The sequence below is a fragment of the Armigeres subalbatus genome, chromosome 1 (genome assembly GCF_024139115.2).
Source record: "Armigeres subalbatus isolate Guangzhou_Male chromosome 1, GZ_Asu_2, whole genome shotgun sequence".
In the NCBI taxonomy this organism is placed as follows: Eukaryota; Metazoa; Arthropoda; class Insecta; order Diptera; family Culicidae; genus Armigeres; species Armigeres subalbatus.
In genome coordinates, this window is record NC_085139.1 from 70,457,818 (window position 1) to 70,480,438 (window position 22,621).

Consider the following 22,621-nt stretch of genomic DNA (forward strand, 5'->3'; position numbering starts at 1 on the left):
GTCGTTGTCACCAGAGGCCGATAGCAACAGAAATTCGGGATCGGAAGTGGGGCTGGGTCGGCCACACTCTACGTAGGGGCGGAAACGAAATCTGTAAACAAGCATTAGACTGGAACCCAGCGGAACATCGCAGCAGAGGCAGACCCAGACCCAAGTATCCAAAAGTTCCTTTAAAAGTACGTTTTTCGCTTAATCAGCTCAACAGAGCTGCTTAAGCGAAATGAGTTCAGTGCGTGATCTCTCATGTTTCGGACAGCAGAACAATCGCGTGACCGGCCGAATTATTGTGTTCTGCATTGCGCGGCCGGTAATAAAATTAATCAGTTCAGTGCGTGATCTCTCATGTTTCGGACAGCAGAACAATCGCGTGACCGGCCGAATTATTGTGTTCTGCATTGCGCGGCCGGTAATAAAATTAATCAGTTCAGTGCGTGATCTCTCATGTTTCGGACAGCAGAACGATCGCGCGGTCGGCCGAATTATTGTGTTCTGCATTGCGCGGCCGGTAATAAAATTAATCAGTTCAGTGCGTGATCTCTCATGTTTCGGACAGCAGAACGATCGCGCGGTCGGCCGAATTATTGTGTTCTGCATTGCGCGGCCGGTAATAAAATTAATCAGTTCAGTGCGTGATCTCTCATGTTTCGGACAGCAGAACGATCGCGCGGTCGGCCGAATTATTGTGTTCTGCATTGCGCGGCCGGTAATAAAATTAATCAGTTCAGTGCGTGATCTCTCATGTTTCGGACAGCAGAACGATCGCGCGGTCGGCCGAATTATTGTGTTCTGCATTGCGCGGCCGGTAATAAAATTAATCAGTTCAGTGCGTGATCTCTCATGTTTCGGACAGCAGAACGATCGCGTGGTCGGCCGAATTATTGTGTTCTGCATTGCGCGGTCGGTAATAAAATTAATCAGTTCAGTGCGTGATCTCTCATGTTTCGGACAGCAGAACAATCGCGTGACCGGCCGAATTATTGTGTTCTGCATTGCGCGGCCGGTAATAAAATTAATCAGTTCAGTGCGTGATCTCTCTTATTTCGAAGCGGGCTTGGTAGTCATATGGCTACTGCTTCTGCCTCATACGCAGGAGGTCGTGGGTTCAATCGCAGGTCCGTTCCATTCTCCTACTTTTTATCTTTCTCTTTATTTCTCATGTTCTAGCAATCGCTAGAACTGGAAATGAACTTCCATACCGTTTCCATTACTATTCCTATACCTTCAACTTGAGTATTCTAACAGTAATCTGCTGGAATTGGAAATGAACTATAGAGCTCGTTTCCTACATCCAATTAGAAATTCCATCAGTTACCTTCTCCTATCTATCACATTGGCAGCTCGTTAACCAAGACGGACCCCTGCCTCTCCAACCTAACCCAGAAATTCCAAAAAATTCCGCATGAACTCGTGGCAAGTGCAGAGGTATATTCGGCTTGCAATGGGCGAGTGATTGCATCATCATTTCCTCCCCCTTCCCTACATTGACTTGCATTCTGACGTGGCAGGCGCCAGTATGACCTAACAAATGAGATCACCAGCACTTGTACATTGAAGATGTGTGCTAGTCCCAAGCAAACATCTGTTGGTTCCCTGTGCAAGAACAGCTGATCTGGTCATAATGGAGTAGCAATTACGAGCAGTCAATCAAGCTCAAGCTCAAGCTCAAGCTAATCAGCTCAGCAGAGCTGCTTACGCGAAAAACGTACTCTTAAAGGAACTTTTGGTTACTTGGGGAGCCTCATGGCGGCGAAGCCTCAATAAAGAAATAAAAGAAATCGACCGAAATCTAACCTGGCAACAGTTTAAAGCGATAGCTGGACAACGTTCAGGATGGAGATCTTTCAAGTAGGCCTTTTGAACCACCGGAGGTGTACAGTATACATAAGTAATTAAAAAATTCCAAACCTTCGTCTTTCGGTCTCACGTGAAATGACTGAAATCGTCATTGAATGTGACAAAATATTTCATGCAATCATACGTTCCAGGACATCACTATGAATCAACTCCAGTACTCTTGACGAACGCTGTTTATCAGTACTTCCAAAAGGTTGGGTTCCATTTCACTGCTTCGGATAATGTTGACTTCGTTACCTTTCTGTTATTCCACAACTTTTGGAGATTTGCTTCACCAAGATGTCCATATTGTCTATGCCTCACAGCTTGTTCCATTTCTTTGGTCAATAACGCCGCAATTTGATTATGTAGTGTGAAGTTTAGTTGGTACAGCCTTCCACATTTCCGTCCAATAGTTTGAATATTTTTCGCCATTTTGACTTTTCCATCAGCAAATGTAATAGTCATACCTTTATCTTCCAGATGACTCATAGAGAATAGATTCAAGTGTAACCCCGGTACATACAGAACTTCTTCAACAACGGATGTTAATTTTCGCCCTTCTACTTCCGCATAAGTTCTTATTGTCCCAGCATATTTAGCTATGAGTGATTGACCACTTTTGGCGACAGCTATTGTAATTTCCCTTGGCAAACGATGTAATTCTTCAAAGTAATTTTTGTCGAGCACCATGTGGTCGGATGCTCCTACCATGTGGTCGGATGCTAAGAACCACTGGAATGAGTCGTTGCTCGCATCCATAACAACGGCTGCTAGCTCCGGTTCACAGGTGGCAACAAATGCAATGTCCGCAGCACAGTTCACATTCTTCACGATTCTTGACAAATTCCATGGAAAGTTTTTCGAACGCCATTGTCTCCAGTGCCGTGCACAAGACGTTATATTGTTTTGGTAGAGTCAGCAGAAGTTGTGTTATAGCATCATCTTCTTCAACCTTAGCACCGGTCATTTTGAGTCCTCGCATAAGCTTATCGAACTCGAGCAAATGTATCTGCATACTCGTTCCACTTTTCAGCTTCAGCAAACCTTCGTCGCTAATACAATTTGTTAGCAAGACCTCGACGTTGGAATGTCCCTTGTAAGCTATCCCAGCATTCCTTCGCAGTTTTCCTTTCCATCACGAATTCCAAGTGGCTATCAGCTACACCGCGTACTATTATACTCTTGCATTTCCGATCAAGCATCCATTTTTCCTCAAGCTGTTGCTTCTTCCTCGCCTTCACTTCAGCGGTGTCTCCAGGAAGTTCAGCATTATCTTGCTTGTTAATGGATTCCTCAATACAATTGACAAGACCTTTTTCCTCCAACAACACGCGCATTCGGTACGCCCACTGATCGTAGTTTCTTCCGTCAAATATCCATTTCTTTTCTTCTTCCCTGTCAAAAACTTGACCGTAAATTCTTCTTTCCGTGGAAAGATAATTGTACTTGGGCCAGTAGGCAGTGCTATTGATAATGAAAGGAAAAGACGACGTCACTTCATCTACGGTTGCCTTGGTCATAGTTACTGACTTCTGATTGCTTCGATCAACACCTTGGTCCTGCAGAATAAGTAAGAATGGTAAATAAGTTAATAACATTTTATTCATTAAGTGAATTAAAAAAAAAAAAACAAGGTAGGGGGAATGACGGCTTTGGCAGGTTTTGTTCTATTATTGGCAGGGGGTTATTTACGACTGATTATGCTCAAATTTGGCCTAAACATTCTTTGCATATCAAAGAATATTGTGGCCAAATTTCATAAAATTTGGTCAACAAAAACCCCCCTGCCAATAATAGAACAAAACCTGCCAAAGCCGTCTTTCCCCCTATTTGGAAGCTCCCGGGATTGCGCATGAAGCCGCACGTGCGCGCACGCTATCGACCAGCCAGTGTGAGAAGTTTGGGATTGAATCGAAAATTCGTTGCAGTCCCGCTTCTTCTATTCTAAAACGTCTGCGCAAATCTAAGGATCTCACGATTCACGGCATCGATAACTCGAGATTTTGAGCAACTATCCAAGACGCACAGCGCAAGCATACGAGCGCCTGTGTACGCTAGTCCGCGCTTGTCGATGTTAGTGGTATGCCATCCGCGTTTGCGTCAGTCACTCCAATCTTCAACGTCGTCGTTCAGCCGTAACATTCCGTCAGTCAAAGAGTTAAGTCGTTCGGGCTCGGTCAAGTTTTGCGGCATCTACTGTTTTGTTCTCCCAGGTACGTGAGGTAGGTAAATAAGCGGTGAGGTTTCCGATTCCGAATTACCCGGGGAGTGTAGAGTTAATTTGGTTACGATAAAATTACTAAACAAATATAGAAACACAACGCAGAACAGTGAAGTGTCTGTTGGTGATAGCGGAAGGGTAATAAGCTTTGATTAGAGTCAAAATCCCCGAAATGGAACGGCACCTGGGAGGACGTAATCTAGGGCACGGTGTTTTGGATATGTGAAGATAACACAAAAGTAAAGCTAACAATAACGTCATCGTTTCGATAATTAATACTTTTGAGATCATTATGCAATAAGAGGCGCACTATCCTCTCGGGAAGTAATAAACATGCGATCGATAAGGCCTTAGATTTTTGAATCATTTTTTTCCTGGAACTGATTTGTTACTTTACTTATCATCTTATCATTACTCGTGACTGTCTAGGCGTGTGGCAAATTTACTTGGAACAATAGATTACTAAACATTTGCTTTAATGGCGGTAACTCCCACGAATGTTATTCACACTTGATGAAACATAAGCCAGACTCGCGTCAAAAACGCATTTGGAAATCGATGTCACCGTTATTGAAATCGATATCACCCGAACGAAATTCCACACTTATGGGTTGCTTACATCCCGCTAGGTATATCAATATCAATTAGACAAGTTGAAAGCTTCACGCCTCATATTTGGTCTACGAACCTACATTGTTGAAAGTGGCATCGAAAATTTCGACTGGAGAGTAGTTGCGTGCGCAAAATTGCACTCAAACTAGTTGCATTCTCGTCTGGCCTATTCATACAGGTGTTTGTTTACGCTTCGGAATGTACGAGTACGGTGCCACATTCATTGATGGTGGCAATTGGTGATGATTTTTTCGGTTTTGTTTTTGTCGAGTTTAAAACTCGATCCTCGCGCTCTGGGCGTAGATCATCGCGTGGTGGCAACTAGTGTTTATTTATAGTACTTTAGTCATTCTAAACGAGAAACACGTTTAAGACGTGGTGGTGGCGTTAGCGATCATGATGAGGCTTGATCAGAAGGGCGTTGTGGAATATAAACAGTGATTCTTAAGGGTGTGCTACATTACGATTGGGATGTATTAAAAAAATGCTTGTTGGAATTTTGATGAAAATTTCGGAGGCATTACTGAAGAAATTCTTGGAGGGACTCAGAAGTCATTTCTGAAGGAATTCTATATAAGGAACTTGTGGATGTTTCTCTAAAAAAACTGCTGGAGTGATTTCAGAAGGAATTTGCAGCATTTCTGTAGAAATTTTTGGAGGAATTCTCGGAGAAATTAAAAGTGGAACTGGAGGTATTTCCAAAATGAACTTCTGGAGGATTTCCTGGTTGGACTTCTGGAAGATTTTTAACTCGGAGAATATTAACTCGGAGGAACCCAACTTTTGAAAGAACTCCAAGAGGACTGTTTGAAGATTTTTTTCCGGGGAAATTCTAGGAGGAATTCCTGAGTCTTGAAGGATTTCCAAGAGCAGCTCCTGGAGATTTTCCAAAAGAAACCTCTTGAAGATTTCAGGAAAAAGGAACTTTATTAAGAACTGCTGTATTAAATTTGCGTGGATCTAGCCACGAATAAAACAAATGTGAAAATGTGCGAAATCTATAGTGACAAGGAATTCTGTTTTTCGTAAAAAAAATCTGTTGGCTTCCACTCGGTTTGTCAATTGGCGTTTCAAAATGCAGAAGTGTACAAAATTGATTGTAGTAGCGTAACGAGCACTCGGCTTTCGTAAAATTATCGAAGACGTGCTTATCCGGATTTTGCTGATGCGTAATTAAATCCCAATTAAATAGAATTAGGTTTCACTACAGTTAGTAGAATCTATAGATGAGCGTAAGCAATGGGTTGGGTTCCTTTTATTGACCGTCTACTAGGCGCATATGACATCACACCTCCTTATATTTCCATCGAAATCGTGACGTCATGCTCGTTTGGAGACAGAGGATTTATCTCCACCCATCTATACATTCCACTATCTATAGGATTCAAATACCCTTAATATGTATAGTGATTAAATCATTGAATATTATATATTGCATACCCTTTAGGAATTGCGGTGCAACAACGGCAACGCGCATGTGCGCGTGGGTTGCTACACTGTTTGTGAATGGATTCTTGCGCCTATGTTGTATAGTAGCATGACGTAGACCTGCACTGATTCGGGCTAGATGCCACGCTTCCACGTACAATTCGGGGCCACAAGGCGATTTGGCCGTACATGATTTTGTTACCCCATGTTCAATCTGTTTCGTTGCCTATGCTGCCGACTTTCTCCAAATCTAATTCCTCTGTCTAATAGGGGGAAAGCTTATTTTGTCAGATGCAAACCGTGATTTTTCCGAAAAGTGCTTGTTTTAGCAGGAATTCACTTCTTAAGCGCTTGTTTACGCTCCACGCCCAAATCGCAAAGTAGACTGGTTGTGTAGTAGACCAAGTTGTGTTTATTGTAGCGACCGGTTTGCGGGCGGTCTAGCTGAACATTCTTGCCGAAACGCCGCCGACTATGATTATGAGTGAAGCCATATTGATCGAACATGAGCTCGCGGGAGCATGTTTTTCTTTTCTGATGGTTGTATATATCAAACACACTTTCCGCTCACGGCTTGGATGATGATTCTAAAATACTTTTATTGTTAGCTAGGCCGAAATCATTTACGATCGTTGGAATGATCCTGCTGCTATGATTTTCACGGTTCAAACGGTTCTAGGAAAAGATTTTATTTATTTTCTATTTATATACCTGGTATCAGTATCAGAGTTGTGCGTTGTTTTCTGTAAAACGTGAAAGGCACAGATAAATAAGTTTTTAGATCTTCATCGGAATTTGATATAAACAAATAATTGAATTTTGTAAAATCTGATGTTTTTTTTTCATATTGAGTAATATTTACATCTTGAAGCATATGTTTTCCTTTCTCTTACATTATATCAAGGTGTACCAGAGGGATAGCCTTCAAATATTTTGTATTGATTTCGGAAGCCCAATGATGTTTTATCGAAACCAAATCAAAATTGGATTTATTTGTTATCTTCTCTTTCTATATTAAGAATGAGTGTGCATTTCCGTGTTGACCGATTTGTGCGGTTTTCTCACTGATCGATTCGTCTTGGGATTCGCAGTGTTAACATATGGGACATTTGGCACGGCAAATGCTGGGTAAAGCGTACCATTGGTACTTCGCGTACCTGAAGGAATAAAATAGACCCCATCTCGCGGTCCTTAGCCTCTTACCCAGCAACTCCTATCCCTACCTCCCCGCGGTGCTGGCCGGGATACGAGCAACCTTAGGGAAGATCGGGTAACCAACCCCGGTGGGAACTATGGTCGTATGCTGACAGGGAAGGGGGGGTTTGCTCCTCTCCGGAGGTGCAAATCTTATTGAGCGTCTGTTCTCCATGTCAGGATCGGCTCACAACAGCGTCTGTTCTCCATGTTAGGGGCGGCTGATCATCGTCCGAGTGCCAGCGAGGGACTCTAAAGTGAAACTGTGCACCATGGTCCACCGGAAATAAGGAGGAATGGTCCTCCGGAAATTTAGGGGTTTGGTGTCAGGCCCTGCAAGCCAGCCTTTAAAAATCATAAGCAACGAACAATCAACAAGAGAGTACGGACCGGAACCATCGGCGAAGACCACTGCGACGAAAAGGGACTAGCGATTGGAAACTCGGTTCGTGGAACTGCAAATCTCTCAACTTCATCGGGAGCACACGCATACTCGCCGATGTGCTCAAGGACCGTGGATTCGGCATCGTAGCGCTGCAGGAGGTTTGTTGGAAGGGATCAATGGTGCGAACGTTTAGAGGTAATCATACCATCTACCAGAGCTGCGGCAACACACACGAGCTGGGAACAGCTTTCATAGTGATGGGCGATATGCAAAGGCGCGTGATCGGGTGGTGGCCGATCAATGAAAGAATGTGCAGGTTGAAGATCAAAGGCCGGTTCTTCAACTTCAGCATAACGTCCATAGCCCACACTCCGGAAGCACTGATGATGATAAGGACGCATTCTACGCGCAGCTGGAACGTGAGTACGACAGCTGCCCAAGACACGACGTCAAAATCATCATAGGAGATTTGAACGCTCAGGTTGGCCAAGAGGAGGAGTTTAGACCGACTATTGGAAAGTTCAGCGCTCACCGGCTGACGAACGAAAACGGCCTACGACTAATTGATTTCGCCGCCTCCAAGAATATGGCCATTCGCAGCACCTACTTCCAACACAGCCTCCCGTATCGGTACACCTGGAGATCACCACTGCAGACAGAATCACAAATCGACCACGTTCTGATTGATGGACGGCACTTCTCCGACATTATCGACGTCAGGACATATCGTGGCGCTAACATCGACTCTGACCACTATCTGGTGATGGTTAAACTGCGCCCAAAACTATCCGTCATCAACAATGTTCGGTACCGACGACCGCCGCGGTACGACCTAGAGCGACTGAAGCAACCTGATGTCGCCACTGCATACGCGCAGCATCTCGAGGCAGCGTTGCCGGAAGAGGGTGAGCTCGATAGGGCCCCTCTTGAAGACTGCTGGAGTACAGTCAAAGCAGCCATTAACGACGCAGCGGAGAATAACGTCGGGTATATGGGTCGAAGTCGACGGAACGATTGGTTCGACGAAGAGTGCAGACAGATTCTGGAGGAGAAGGACGCAGCGCGGGCGGTCGCGCTGCAGCAAGGTACCCGGCAGAACGTGGAACGTTATAGACGGAAGCGGAGACAGCAGACCCGCCTTTTTCAGGAGAAGAAACGCCGCCTGGAAGAAGCGGAGTGCGAGGAGATGGAACAGCTGTGCCGTTCTCAAGATACACGCAAGTTCTATCAGAAGCTCAACGCATCCCGCAAAGGCTTCTTGCCGCGAGCCGAAATGTGCCGGGATAAGGATGGGAGCATCTTGACGGACGAACGTGTGGTGATCGAAAGGTGGAAGCAGCACTACGAGGAACATCTGAATGGCGCTGAGAGTACAGGCAGTGAAAGTCAAGGCAGCGGAGGAGATGACTACGTCAGTTCAGCGGACGATGGAAGCCAACCAGCCCCACCTTGAGAGAAGTTAAGGATGCCATTCAACAGCTAAAGACCAATAAAGCAGCTGGTAAGGATGGTATCGGAGCTGAGCTCATCAAGATGGGCCCGGAAAAGCTGGCCACTTGCCTGCACAAACTGATAGTCAGAATCTGGGAAACCGAACAGCTACCGGAGGAGTGGAAGGAAGGGGTTATATGCCCCATCTACAAGAAAGGCGACAAACTGGAGTGTGAGAACTTTCGAGCGATCACCATCCTTAATGCCGCCTACAAAGTGATATCCCAGATCATCTTCCGTCGTCTGTCACCATTAGTGAACGAGTTCGTGGGAAGTTATCAAGCCGGCTTCGTTGACGGCCGCTCGACAACGGACCAGATCTTTACTGTACGGCAAATCCTTCAAAAATGCCGTGAATACCAGGTCCCAACGCACCATCTGTTCGTTGATTTCAAGGCGGCATACGACAGTATAGACCGCGTAGAGCTATGGAAAATTATGGACGAGAACAGCTTCCCTGGGAAGCTTACCAGACTGATCAAAGCAACGGTGGATGGTGTGCAAAACTGTGTGAAGATTTCGGGCGAACACTCCAGTTCGTTCGAATCGCGCCGGGGACTAAGACAAGGTGATGGACTTTCGTGCCTGTTGTTCAACATTGCGCTAGAAGGTGTCATGCGGAGAGCCGGGTGTAACAGCCGGGGTACGATTTTCAACAGATCCAGTCAATTTATTTGCTTCGCGGATGACATGGACATTGTCGGCCGAACATTTGCAAAGGTGGCAGAACTGTACACCCGCCTGAAACGTGAAGCAACAAAAGTTGGACTGGTGGTGAATGCGTCAAAGACAAAGTACATGCTTGTGGGCGGAACCGAGCGCGACAGGGCCCGCCTGGGAAGCAGTGTTACGATAGACGGGATACCTTCGAGGTGGTCGAGGAATTCGTCTACCTTGTATCCTTGCTAACGGTTGATAACAATGTTAGTCGTGAAATACGAAGGCGCATCATCTGTGGAAGTCGGGCCTACTACGGGCTCCAGAAGAAACTGCGGTCGAAAAGATTCGCCACCGCACCAAATGTGTCATGTACAAGACGTTAATAAGACCGGTAGTCCTCTACGGACATGAAACATGGACAATGCTCGAGGAGGACTTGCAAGCACTCGGAGTATTCGAGAGACGGGTGCTTAGGACCATCTTTGGCGGTGTGCAAGAAGACGGTGTGTGGCGGCGAAGAATGAACCATGAGCTCGCCCAACTCTACGGCGAACCCAGTATCCAGAAGGTAGCTAAAGCCGGAAGGGTACGATGGGCAGGACATGTTGCAAGAATGCCGGACAGCAACCCTGCAAAGATGGTGTTCGCTTCCGATCCGGCAGGTACGAGACGGCGTGGAGCGCAGCGAGCGAGATGGGCAGACCAGGTGCAGAACGACTTGGCGAGCGTGGGGCGTATCCGAGGATGGAGAGATGCGGCCTCGAACCGTGCATTGTGGCGTCAAATTGTTGATTCAGTGTTATCTGTTTAGATGTTAACTAAATAAATGAAAATGAATGACATATGGGAATGTGGAATATTTTGCTGGGAATCGCGGGACCCGTGGTACTGACTATTGTTCTTCTTTTTTTCAGTCCTGTGTAGGGTTTTCTTAGCACAGTAAAAGTGTTTTCAATATGTACCCTTATTCCCATAATAGTTTTTTTTTGTTCGGGATGAACCACTGCGTCCATTTCATTGAACTTTTGTAGTATACTCGTGTCATTTGTTTAGTACATGTCTTTCTGCTCCATTTCTATTGAGAAGAAATGAAGTTGTCGTTTTTTATCTAGATATTTCTCAAGCTTAATGTAAGGCCTCTTTAGATTAAGATACCGCTATTTATACCCTTCCAGAAACGGCTTATACCAACTCTCAAATGCCCCTCAATCAGTTTCGGCTTAAGAATAAGTGGGATAATACTGATTTTGACCATCCATCGGTACTGTAGTTCAAACATATTTTTGCTTCTTCTTATGAGTTCCGGATTCGTTTTTGTACAGAGATCTGTCGTCGGCTTAAAAACCAGCCTAAGATTGAGTTACGTTTTTATAATTTACTTCATTGACTCCATCCAAAAGTGGCAAAAGGTGGGTCATCTAAAAGCAGATTATAGTCGTTCCATACTCTTCCGACCATCACTCATAAGTATTAACAAGAATAGTAAGAACTAGAGCACAGTGTGGTAGATCTTTATCCGTAATGCACCACGAAAAAAGGTGTCTATCCAGGTGTCTGCCTGGCTAATTGTTTCACCCCCTAGGCCATTCATTCCCTCGGCACGGGTCGCCTGACACCTTGGGATTCGGGGTTAGGGACGTCATATTGTCAGTTTCAGTGTTTAACCGAGCCTGGCGATATGACCGGATTTACACCGTTACGCACTACTTCAGTGTATCCATATCCCAGCCCCTAACCCCGAATCCCAAGGTGTCAGGCGACCCGTGCCGAAGGGATGAATGGCCTGGGGGGTGAAACAATTAGCCAGGTCGTTAACGGAGCCTGTGGAGGTTCCACAGAGTGAGGGCTGCTTCGGCGGCAAGCGGGTGGCAGTGGGTGGTACCCACACACCCCCAAGTGGTGCACATGTGGTGCAAGCGAATGGGAGTTGGGGGTATTACTCGTCCCACAGAGTGAGGGACCGAGTGTATGGGTGAGCACACAAGTAAGTCTCGCATGGTACGCATGGTCGGTAGTGTTAGAATGACTGAAGTCTGGTGAGGCCTGGCAGGAGTGTCGGGGCAGATACCTCTGCGGCATCTCAGAAGTAGGGGACACGAAAGTCTCGCTGCGTCTGGCAGGAGTGTCAGGGTTGATGCTTCTGCGGCACCTCAGAAATCGGAGACATGTAAGGTAGTGGTGTGACCCCGTCCCAGGATGGGGAGACCACCACATTGGCTGAGGACTACCTGGGCTTCGAAACGTCAATGGGTGGGTGCTACCGGCATAGTACCTTAGGGAGTCCTATTGACAGTATCAAAGCCCGGGTAGGTGAGTGTTAGGCACGCTTGACGTGCCGGGTGTTCCACGCCCAAACGATGCACAGGAGGTGCACAGAGTGGATAAAAATGGGAGATGGGGGTATTACAACCCCCACTGAGTGAGTGACTGAATGTCAAAGAGAGTGGTGCACAAGTGGTGCAAGCGATTGGGACTGAATGTATGAGCGAGCACACAAGTTAGACTCGCATGGTACGTATGGTCAGAGTGGCTGCTTAGGCAGTAGTGTGATCCGGCTGTCAGGGACGGAATGAGTGAAGTCTCGCTAGGCCTGGCAGGAGTGTCAGGGGGCAGATACCTCTGCGGCACCTCAGAAGTAGGGGACACGAAAGTCTCGCTATGACTGGCAGGAGTGTCAGGGGTTGATGCCTCTGCGGCACCTCAGAAATAGGAGACATGAAAGGGTCTGCCTCGTAACTGAGGTAGGAGCGGCATAGGAGCCACCAACCTAGGGTCGCCTCCGGCTTGGTAGACAAGTGGTGCCACCCTGTTGCAGGATGGGGTGAACACCACACTGAGTGAGGACTGCCTATGTTGTGAGATGGCGGCATGGTACCCCTGCAAGGTACCTGTTGTACCCTTGCAGTCATTCAAGCAACATAGGTAGGTGAGTGTTGGGGCACATGTGGTGCCAGTGTGTCTTGTGTTGCATGGGGAGTGTCGAAGAGTTGAGGCGCATACGTGCACTTGTGTACGTCATGGAGGGGCGCAATGCCCAATAGTCATCCCCCGAAGTATTGCTTAATTGCGGGCCGGGGGAATGACTGGAGAGGAAGGAGTTGGTTTTAGTGGGTCGGGAGTGGTGATCCCATCCCCACACTACCTGGGTTCGCCTCCCCAGGTGTCTGTTTGCAGATTTCCATTACCTTCGTTAAAAAAAAAAAAAAAAAAAAAAAAATATCCCAGCGTAACGGGATAATGCTTGAAAATCACTTTAACATGGACAAAACGTGAACGGAACGAATCGTGATGTTCACAAGACTTGTAAAGCACACCAAGAGCTTCCGTGTAGAGGTTGTTGCAATAGTTGACGTTTATATCTCTTGTTAGATTTTTTCCAAAATTGAAAATAGCCCAAAAACACTAAATCGACTTGAGCCACCTCGAAATGTTATCCGAATTAGCTGAAAATTTGACAGGAGGCTTATTTTAGCATGAGAATTGTGATTCTAGGCTGACCGGTTGAATTTTTGATACTTTTTGAAAACATGAAGAGGTCTACTATATATGGTATACTTGCAGTCCATATCACGGAACATGAGGCCTTTTGAGATCTTAAAAATCATAAGGGTTGTGTACAAGACACGACCGCCCGACGGTTTGGTGAAATGAAGAATCTAGTGCCAGTGCAAGAATACATATTTGCAGCAGCTCTCTACAATACGTGCTCGTTATTCTGCTACGAACGGCAACGTAATTCTGCTACGACGTCGTACTTTGAACAAATTCGTCTCGCCTCAATCTTCCTATGTTTAAAATGGTGGCCCTGAGAAGAATCGAATAATTCCCAATAATGCATATTTCGAATCACTAACGACCACACGACACACGCCATAGGCTGGAATAATAAAACCAAATAAGAATCTCGAAAGAATTAAACTTGACTGGGCTTATTCACAAATTACATAACGCTTTAAGGGGTGGGTGGGTACACAATATTGCGTCACAAATTGTTACGGTTTGTCTAGGGGGTGGGTGGGTTTGTTCAGTTCTGTTACGGATAACATTTATGATAATAAAATAATATAAAAAACGAATCTACCAATTAAATCAAAATTTGACAGCATTATTATGTAGTATGTAGAAAGTTAAGAATTCACTAAAAATACCAATTTATCATTTTTCGTGAAATTTTAAAAAGACGTTATGCGTCACAGATGGGGGTGGGTGGGTATGAAGGAAATGTTACAAACAAATCACAGAGGGGTGGGTGGGGGTTCAAATCTGTGTTTTTATATTTTTTTTGTTTGTGTTGTCAAATTGACGGCTGGGACCAATGGTTTTTATATTTGTAGCATCTCCCTCCGACGCGCGCTCGTAATTCTGCTATGGACGCCAGGCAACTTTATGGCGTCTCCAAGCGGTTAATTTGCACTTTGAAAAAAAAAATCGCCTCGCCTCAATCTTCCTTTGTATCGAATGGAGGCCCTGAGAAGAACCGATTTTTCCAATATCCCATATGTATTTGGAATAAAATTTGCTCAGCAACTCCGCCGATGCTTAGAGATGTCGTAAAATCTCGATTCATCGATTAGTAATTAATCGATTACTCTCGATTCTTGACGATTATTGAATCGATGCTTCGTTGAGTAGTAATCGAATCAAAATTAATCGATTATCATAACGATGAATCGATTAATCGAAGTAATCGACATCTAAAAGTTGTCGTAAAATCCCGATTAATCGATTAGTAACTAATCGATTACTCTCGATTCTTGTCGATTATTGAATCGATTAATCGATTCAAAATTAATCGATTATCACAACTAATAATCGATTAATCGAAGTAATTGATTAATTTACGACATCTCTACCGATGCTGGGACCGCTCTCCGCGATATTTCAAATGAAATGCCACGCGCGCGGGGGAAAGCAGTTTTCTTATAATCAATAAAGATGGCCCATTAGTCCCCCCTCTTTGTTGTCCGGTATGACTGCAAATATTGTGTACCCGTCACACACTCACTAAAGGGGCGTGACTACAGGTTTAACTTTATTGATTACAAGAAAGCAGCTCCTCCACGCGCGCGAGCCATTTCGTTCGAGATGTCGCAGATCGTAGTCCCACAATCGGCATCGGCGTAGCTCCTACCGGAAATCTTATTCTCACTGATGGTGTGGGTCGTGCGGTCGTCGTCATCAACATCAGCAGCGCTCAGATTAAAATTTTCTTCTCTGAAGTACTAACGATTGGCTACCAAAGTAAAACTTAATTGCTTGGTGATGGCAGATTGTTTTCCATCGGTAGCAGAATCACGAGCTCGCGTCAGAGAAAGACGCTGCCGAAAATTATTCGCGTGGATAGCAGTAGTAGTCAAGTGAAATTTCCCCTCAAGATTATAATTTAAGTCTGCTACTTGCTTCAGGTTTTATTTTCATCCATGCGAATACATATTTGCAGCTTCTCCTTCTGACACGCGCTCGTGATTCTACTACCGACGGCAACATTCTGCTGTCGCCAAGCGATTATAATTTGCACTTTAGAAAAAAATCGTCTAGGTTTAACCTTCGCTTCCACAAAATTGTGATCTATCGATCGATTGTTAATAATCTGCCTTCCCAATCACAAACTGCAACAAAACCAATTAAGAATCTTGATAAAATTTCACTTGGCTGCCACTGATCCATACATTATGGCGTCGCCAAGCGGTTAATTTGCCCTTTGAATAATATTCGCCTCGCCTCAATCTTCCTTTGTATAAAATGGTGGCCCTGAGAAGAACCGATTAATTCCAAATAATGCATATTTTGAATCACTAACAGCTGTTGACGACGACCACACGATCCACTCCACAAATATAAATTGCTCAGCAACTCCGCCGATGCTAAGACCGCTCTCCGCGACATTTCAAATGAAATGCCTCGCGCCGGGGGAAATCAGTTTTCTTATAATCAAAAAAGATGGATCAGATGGAACTTTCTCAATCACTTATCAATCACTGAATCTTTGTTCAAAATTAAGTCCACAGCATGAAAAGTAGTTAAGTGCTAGACAAACATCATATAATTGAGCTCAGAATCACGCTAGAATATTTCACTAAAAAATTTTCTAGTTCCTAGCGTTTGCACTATAGACAAATTATTTCAACTTAACCTTCCTCCCAAACATAATGGTGGTTCTGAAAAGAACCGATTCATTCCCACTTATGTGCCTCACCAACAACAACTACTAGACTGCGCGACAGCCATCTGATGATTTGGCTCTACGCACGCCGTTAATGGCCAGATCCAAAAATGCTGCTTGAAACACGGATGTAAAGATGTACTGATGTTGCCACGACCGCCACCACCATCGAACGAAAAATTTTCATCCGCACCACCACAGTCGTTGTCCCTAGGACCGCTTCTGGACGCCTTGGTCCGCTTTCCATGAAATCCAGAATGAAAATGACGCGCGCACGCGAAACACAGGGCTTTTTATACACAGGAAAAACGAAGCAGTGGATCAAAAGGCCCGTACCTTACTGCAATCTGATGTCCGTGTTGGAGATGAATGAACGGGATTGATTATTTCTGAATTTTTCAACGGGTTTGGAAAGAAATAACATTTTTAATAGTTTGCCGTTGATAATGAATAGTTTATATATATAGTCAAAAGATAAAGTCGCTATTACCGTTTGAAATCTAACATGATTTCGTGACGGTCCCCAATTTGTAAATTTTCATTTTGCACCCTGTATCCGAGGCTCACCCTTAGACGTACACAGTTAAAAATTCTGAAAGTTACATGTCATGGAAATATTTGAACCCATATTTTTGTGCTGAATAACCTTTAATTTTACATCCAACTTTTTCTTGTACGCAATATTGAATACAAGCCCCATAGTAATGACAACATGTAATTTTAAAATGGGATGGAAAAATGAGTCGAATCGAAGAGCCTTTTTGTTACATCATATATGCTGTAACATTTTTATACTGTGAGTTTACGTCAAAATGTCCTGGAGTTTAAATCAAATGGTCTCTCAAAACTATACCATGATTTCCATGATGTCTTATGCAACAATATACACGAATATGTCCTTCATGGCAAATGCTGGGTAATGCCGGTGGTACTTTGCATTCCTGAAGAAATAAAATTGGGTCCATTAAATGATCCTAAGCCTCTTACCCAGCAACTATCCCATTCCGTGATGCCTGCCGGGAATAGGAATAGGGAATAGGGAAGATCGGGTAACCAACCGGTGGGAACTATGGTTGTATGTATGTTGTCAGGAAAATAGGGTTTGCTTCTCTCCGGAGGTGCAAATCGGATCGAGAGTCGGTGTAAGGAGAGGCTCACAACAGCGTCTGTTCCTCATGTTAGGGGCGGCTGATCATCATCTGAGGGATTCTTGGTAAAACATAAGGACATAATTGGATTCATAGTCATGGTTGATTCGGTAGATTCTAACTGATTCAAACTCCAGGACAAAATTGTAATCATAGGATCTCAGCTCATGCAGGAGGAAAAATCGGTGATGTTGTTGCTATGGCTTGAAACAAGGTCGCGGGCGTGGAACAACAGAATAGCAACAGATAGCAATGAGTTTTTGCCAGAAGAGTGAGTAGAGACATTACCTTCGTATTCGCGAATTACCTGAGGAGTTTAAAATGACTGACGAGGGCCAGATCAAACAATTCCTAGGTATGTATGCGGATCAATCGTGACAGGAACGCAGGTGTTTTGAAAGCCAGTCAAGCACGACTACTTTGATGGGCGTTTCGGAATGACGGACTGCAAACCAATTTCGACACCGATGGAGAACCGGCTGAACCTGCAGAACGGTGATGAGAAACAGAGGACATCGAAACCTTACTGTGAGCGTGTTGGTATGCATCAATCACAACGAGACCTGATCTGACTGCGGCTGTAAACTTTTCAGTCAGTTTCAGTCGTGTCCGAATGACGAGCACTGGACTCATCTGAAACGAATTCTCCGGTTTATCAAGGGAACATTGGACGTCGGTCTAGTGTATAAAATCGAGGAGAATGTAGCATTGCTGCAAGTATTCTGTGACGCGGACTGGGCGAACGATCTGTCCGAACGTCGTTCGGTTTCTGGTTACGTGGTGAAGTTGTATGGGAGTACTGTCGGTTGGATTACGAGAAAGCAATAGACCGTATGACTATCGTCTACGAAAGCAGAGCTGTCGGCGTTGTGCACTGCTGCGTGCCAAACATTGTGGATGGTACGCATATTGAATGATCTTGGTAAGTGATTGGACGGTGGTGTTCCAATATACGAAGATAACTAGTCTACAATTAGAATTGCTGAGGATGGCCGTGATTACAAGTTACAAGTTAAGTTCCATTTTCTCCGAGAACTTTGTGCAACAAGGCAAGATAGATGTCAGGTTTGTACGTTCTGCAGAGCAACAGGTGGACCTGATGACCAAAGGTATACCGGCATTCGTTTTCAAGGTTCTTCGCTCCAAATTGGGACTGGAGGCATGTTGGTCTTGAGCAGCGGGGCTAAGATAGCAACCACTGCATTCGTTTATGCTCCCACTTCGTCGGACCCCACTGCGCAGGGTGCGCCATAATTTTTGGCATTTCCGTTTAATGATGACTTGTACGTAACAAAGCGAACTTGTGCGTAACAAAGCGGAGAGAGGCAGAACCCGGCGTTCCACTTCCGTTCTCCATCCATGAACAAGATCGCGCCATGATCCGCGATACGATTGTAGAGGCGATCGTTCTCGCTCCGGATTTAACCCGCTTACAGCTGTGTGTCTGTATCTACAACATCATTAAGAACGATTTCCCCGGCCGGTGGACGCAGGTGGTAGACAAAATTAATATTTACCTGCAGAATCGGGATGTGAACGAATGGAACGGAGCCCTGATGTGTATGTACCAACTAGTAAAGAATTACGAATATAAAAAATCCGCCGATCGAGCTCCGTTAACCGAAGCATTAAATCTGCTGCTCCCACAGATGTACAATCTTATGATGAACGTCTTAAATGATCCATCAGAACAGAGCGTTCTGATGCAGAAACTCATCCTCAAGATCTTCTACGCCCTTACGCAATACGCTTTGCCGCAAGAAGTAATCACTAGAGAAATATTCTCGAACTGGATGGAAATCTGCCGCCAAATTCTTGATCGCGCGGCTCCCGATTCTTCTCACATCGATGAAGATGAACGCCCAGAAATGCCATGGTGGAAAGTGAAAAAATGGGCCTCTCACATCGTACTGCGGATGTTCGAGCGATATGGCAGCCCGGGTAACGTGGTTTCGAAAGATTACAACGATTTCGCCGAATGGTTTTTGCCGACTTTTACAAGCGGTTTACTGAACGTGCTGCTCAAGGTTCTGGATCAGTATCGCAATAAAATCTACGTTTCTCCGAGGGTCATGACGGATACGCTCAACTATATTAAGCATGCAGTTTCACATGCCCATTCGTGGAAAATGCTGAAACCGCATTTTATCGCCATCATTCAAGATGTCATCTTTCCACTGATGTCCTACTCGGAAGCCGACAAGGAGCTGTGGGAAGCTGACCCGATTGAGTACATCCGACAGAAGTTTGACATCTTTGACGATTACACCACGCCCGTTCCGGCTGCTGAAACTCTGCTACATAACTGTTGCAAAACACGAAAAGGGGTCCTTCCGCAGGTGATGCAGATCATTATGCAAATAATCAATGCACCGAATCTGAACGCCAAACAGAAGGATGGTGCACTGCACATGGTCGGATCGTTAGCGGATGTGCTATTAAAAAAGAAAGTCTTCAAAGATCAGGTGGAGAATCTAATTATGCAATACGTATTTCCGGAATTCAACAGTCCTCATGGACATTTACGTGCCCGCGCATGTTAGGTGCTGCACTACTTTAGTGAAATCAAGTTAAAAAATCAACAGGTGCTAGCAGAAACTATGCGTCTCACTTCGCACGCTCTGCTGAACGACAAAGAACTTCCAGTAAAGGTGGAAGCTGCGGTTGCCTTACAAATGTTTCTCATCTCGCAGGAGAACGCACCCAAGTACTTGGAAAACCAGATCAAAGAAATCACCATGGAACTTCTGAAAATTATCCGCGAAACAGAGAATGAAGACCTAACCAGCGTCATGCAGAAAATTGTTTGTATCTATTCCGATCAGCTTCTCCCGATTGCCATTGATATTTGCCAACACTTGGCCACCACGTTCAGCCAGGTGCTTGAGGCCACGACGAACGAGCCATCACCGCTATGGGTTTGCTGAACACGATGGAAACCTTGCTGAGCGTGATGGAGACACATCCTCAAGTTATGCTTTCCCTGCATCCGATTGTGCTGCAAGTCGTTGGCCACGTGTTGCAACATAATGTCAACGAATTCTACGAAGAGGCCTTCTCACTGGTGTACGATCTGACGTCCAAGGCGATTTCGCCCGATATGTGGAAGTTGCTTGAAATTATTTACCAGCTATTCCAAAAAGATGGCATCGATTACTTTGTCGACATGATGCCGGCACTCCATAACTACATAACTGTCGATACGCCTGCATTTTTGTCCAACCAGAACCACGTTTTGGCTATGTTCAATATGTGCAAAACAATACTGACAGGCAACACCACCGAAGAATCTGAATGTAGTGCAGCCAAACTGTTGGAAGTAATCATCCTACAGTGCAAGGGTAGAGTGGTTCTTTCTAGCTCAATTCTCGTGGAGAGTGCCCGGACCTGAAAGACTGATCTGCGACAGTTTCTCCAGTTCCGCGCATAACACAATGGGGCTTACTCAGAGGGAACTTGCCACTCTATCTTGCCAGCTGCTGGTTACCAGATTTTTAAGGTAGATGGCTCCTGCCTGGCGGACCGGACTGTCGACATCGTTCTGCATGACCACCTGCAGTAGGCTCGGTAGGAAACCGATAATTTTGTGAACCTGATTCAGTTGTTCTTCCGCCTGCAGCCGCTGGTTCGGGTCGATGGTGGCCCGAAGCAGTTCGCAAATTGAAGCATTATTTTGCTTAAAAAGAGAAAAACGTCCAAAGCTAATTAAATTCAAATAATCTAATAATTACAACAAAAAAACAAGCAAAAATAATTGATGACTAATAATTAAGCTTCAACTCATTTAAATAATATTTTACTTGAAAGGATAAAAACGTCAAAGCTATTTATTAATTAAAAATAATAATCTAATTTCAGAATATATTTACAAATTTTGCATAAAAAATAAAAACGTCTAAAGCTTTAAGCAAATTCAATAAATTTATTTCAAAATATCCACCGAACGTTACAAAATACACGTTTTATATTTCTCTCGTTATTGAACCGCGAGTATTTCATTATTCCTGAATCTTCAAGAATCGGATTGTTTTCGCGAATAGGTACATCATGGAAGTCATGGTTGATTCGGTAGACCATTTGACTCAAACTCCAAGACATTTTGGAGGTTTGACAAAATCTTATATGTCTGTATTTGATACGCAAATTGAAGACACGAACTCGGAAGACATAATTGGGTTGATTCCGCGGCTGGGGAGATTATGGTAGTTGTGGTTGATTCGGTAGGCCTTTTGACCCACACTCCAGAACAATTTGGAGATGTAACAACCTCTCATATGCCTGGAATCGAAACGCAAATGATAGACTCATGCTTGGAGGAGTCAATTGGGTTGTTTAGCAGAGAAAAATATGAGGTTTTTTTTTATAGTTTAACATAATTATTATTATTTATTCAGACTAAGGCCGAAGTGGCCTGTGCGGTATATAAGAGTCTTCTCCATTCGGCTCGGTCCATGGCTACACGTCGCCAACCACGCAGTCTACGGAGGGCCCGCAAGTCATCTTCCACCTGATCGATCCACCTTGCCCGCTGTGTACCTCGCCTTCTTGTGCCCGTCGGATCGTTGTCGAGAACCATTTTCACCGGGTTACTGTCCGACATTCTGGCTACGTGCCCGGCCCATCGCAGTCGTCCGATTTTCGCGGTGTGAACGATGGATGGTTCTCCCAACAGCTGATGCAATTCGTGGTTCATTCGCCTCCTCCACGTACCGTCCGCCATCTGCACCCCACCATAGATGGTACGCAGCACTTTCCTTTCGAAAACTCCAAATGCGCGTTGGTCCTCCACGAGCATCGTCCAGGTCTCGTGTCCGTAGAGGACTACCGGTCTAATGAGCGTTTTGTAGACTGTCAGTTTGGTACGGCGGCGAACTCTATTCGATCGGAGCGTCTTGCGGAGTCCAAAGTACGTACGATTTCCAGCCACTATTCGTCTCCGAATTTCTCTGCTGGTGTCATTTTCGGCAGTCACCAGTGAGCCCAAGTACACAAATTCTTCTACCACCCATCACTAGATAGATAGATTTCATTTTCGGTGATAACATTTAAATAAGTCACCAAAATCGCATTTTTTCGAAATCAGTTTCTTTACTCCCATAGTTCCAGTGAAAAATTGAACATTGAACACCCCTAGATACAACGTTTTGTGATGTCCAGAAGCTAGAAGAGAGGTTGGTGAAAAATTTAAGAAAACCACTGAGATATAGAAAATTTAGTTACAACGATTATTTGAACGGATTAATTCGTGGTAATTAACTTCTTTATGGAATAATGGAATTTAAACAACGAAGTGTTGAATTTTTTTTTGAAAAGCAAAGTGCTACTTCCTCACAACCCATTTGAAAATTTATTATTATTGTCTTTATTTTAGAGGCTTTCGGCCCTAGGCTGGCTCACCTCTTATTTCAAAATTTAGTTTCTGTAATGATCGAGGTATTGGTAAATCTGTCAGACTATAATTAATAGACACATTTGCTCGTAAG

At 44.6% G+C, this 22,621-nt stretch overlaps 2 protein-coding genes across 2 annotated transcripts in view; both read left to right on the forward strand.

Annotated features, from left to right (window-relative positions):
- Positions 1-22,621, forward strand: part of LOC134226998 (uncharacterized) — a 41,864-nt gene that overhangs the window by 17,248 nt on the left and 1,995 nt on the right. The gene's annotated exons all lie outside the window — the stretch shown is intronic.
- Positions 18,419-20,544, forward strand: LOC134206251 (importin-7-like; the record flags this gene model as incomplete). Its single annotated transcript, XM_062681948.1, is given in 2 exon segments — positions 18,419-20,027; positions 20,030-20,544. Coding segments are annotated over 2 exon segments (2,109 nt in total), but the record flags the coding sequence as incomplete, so codon positions are not given.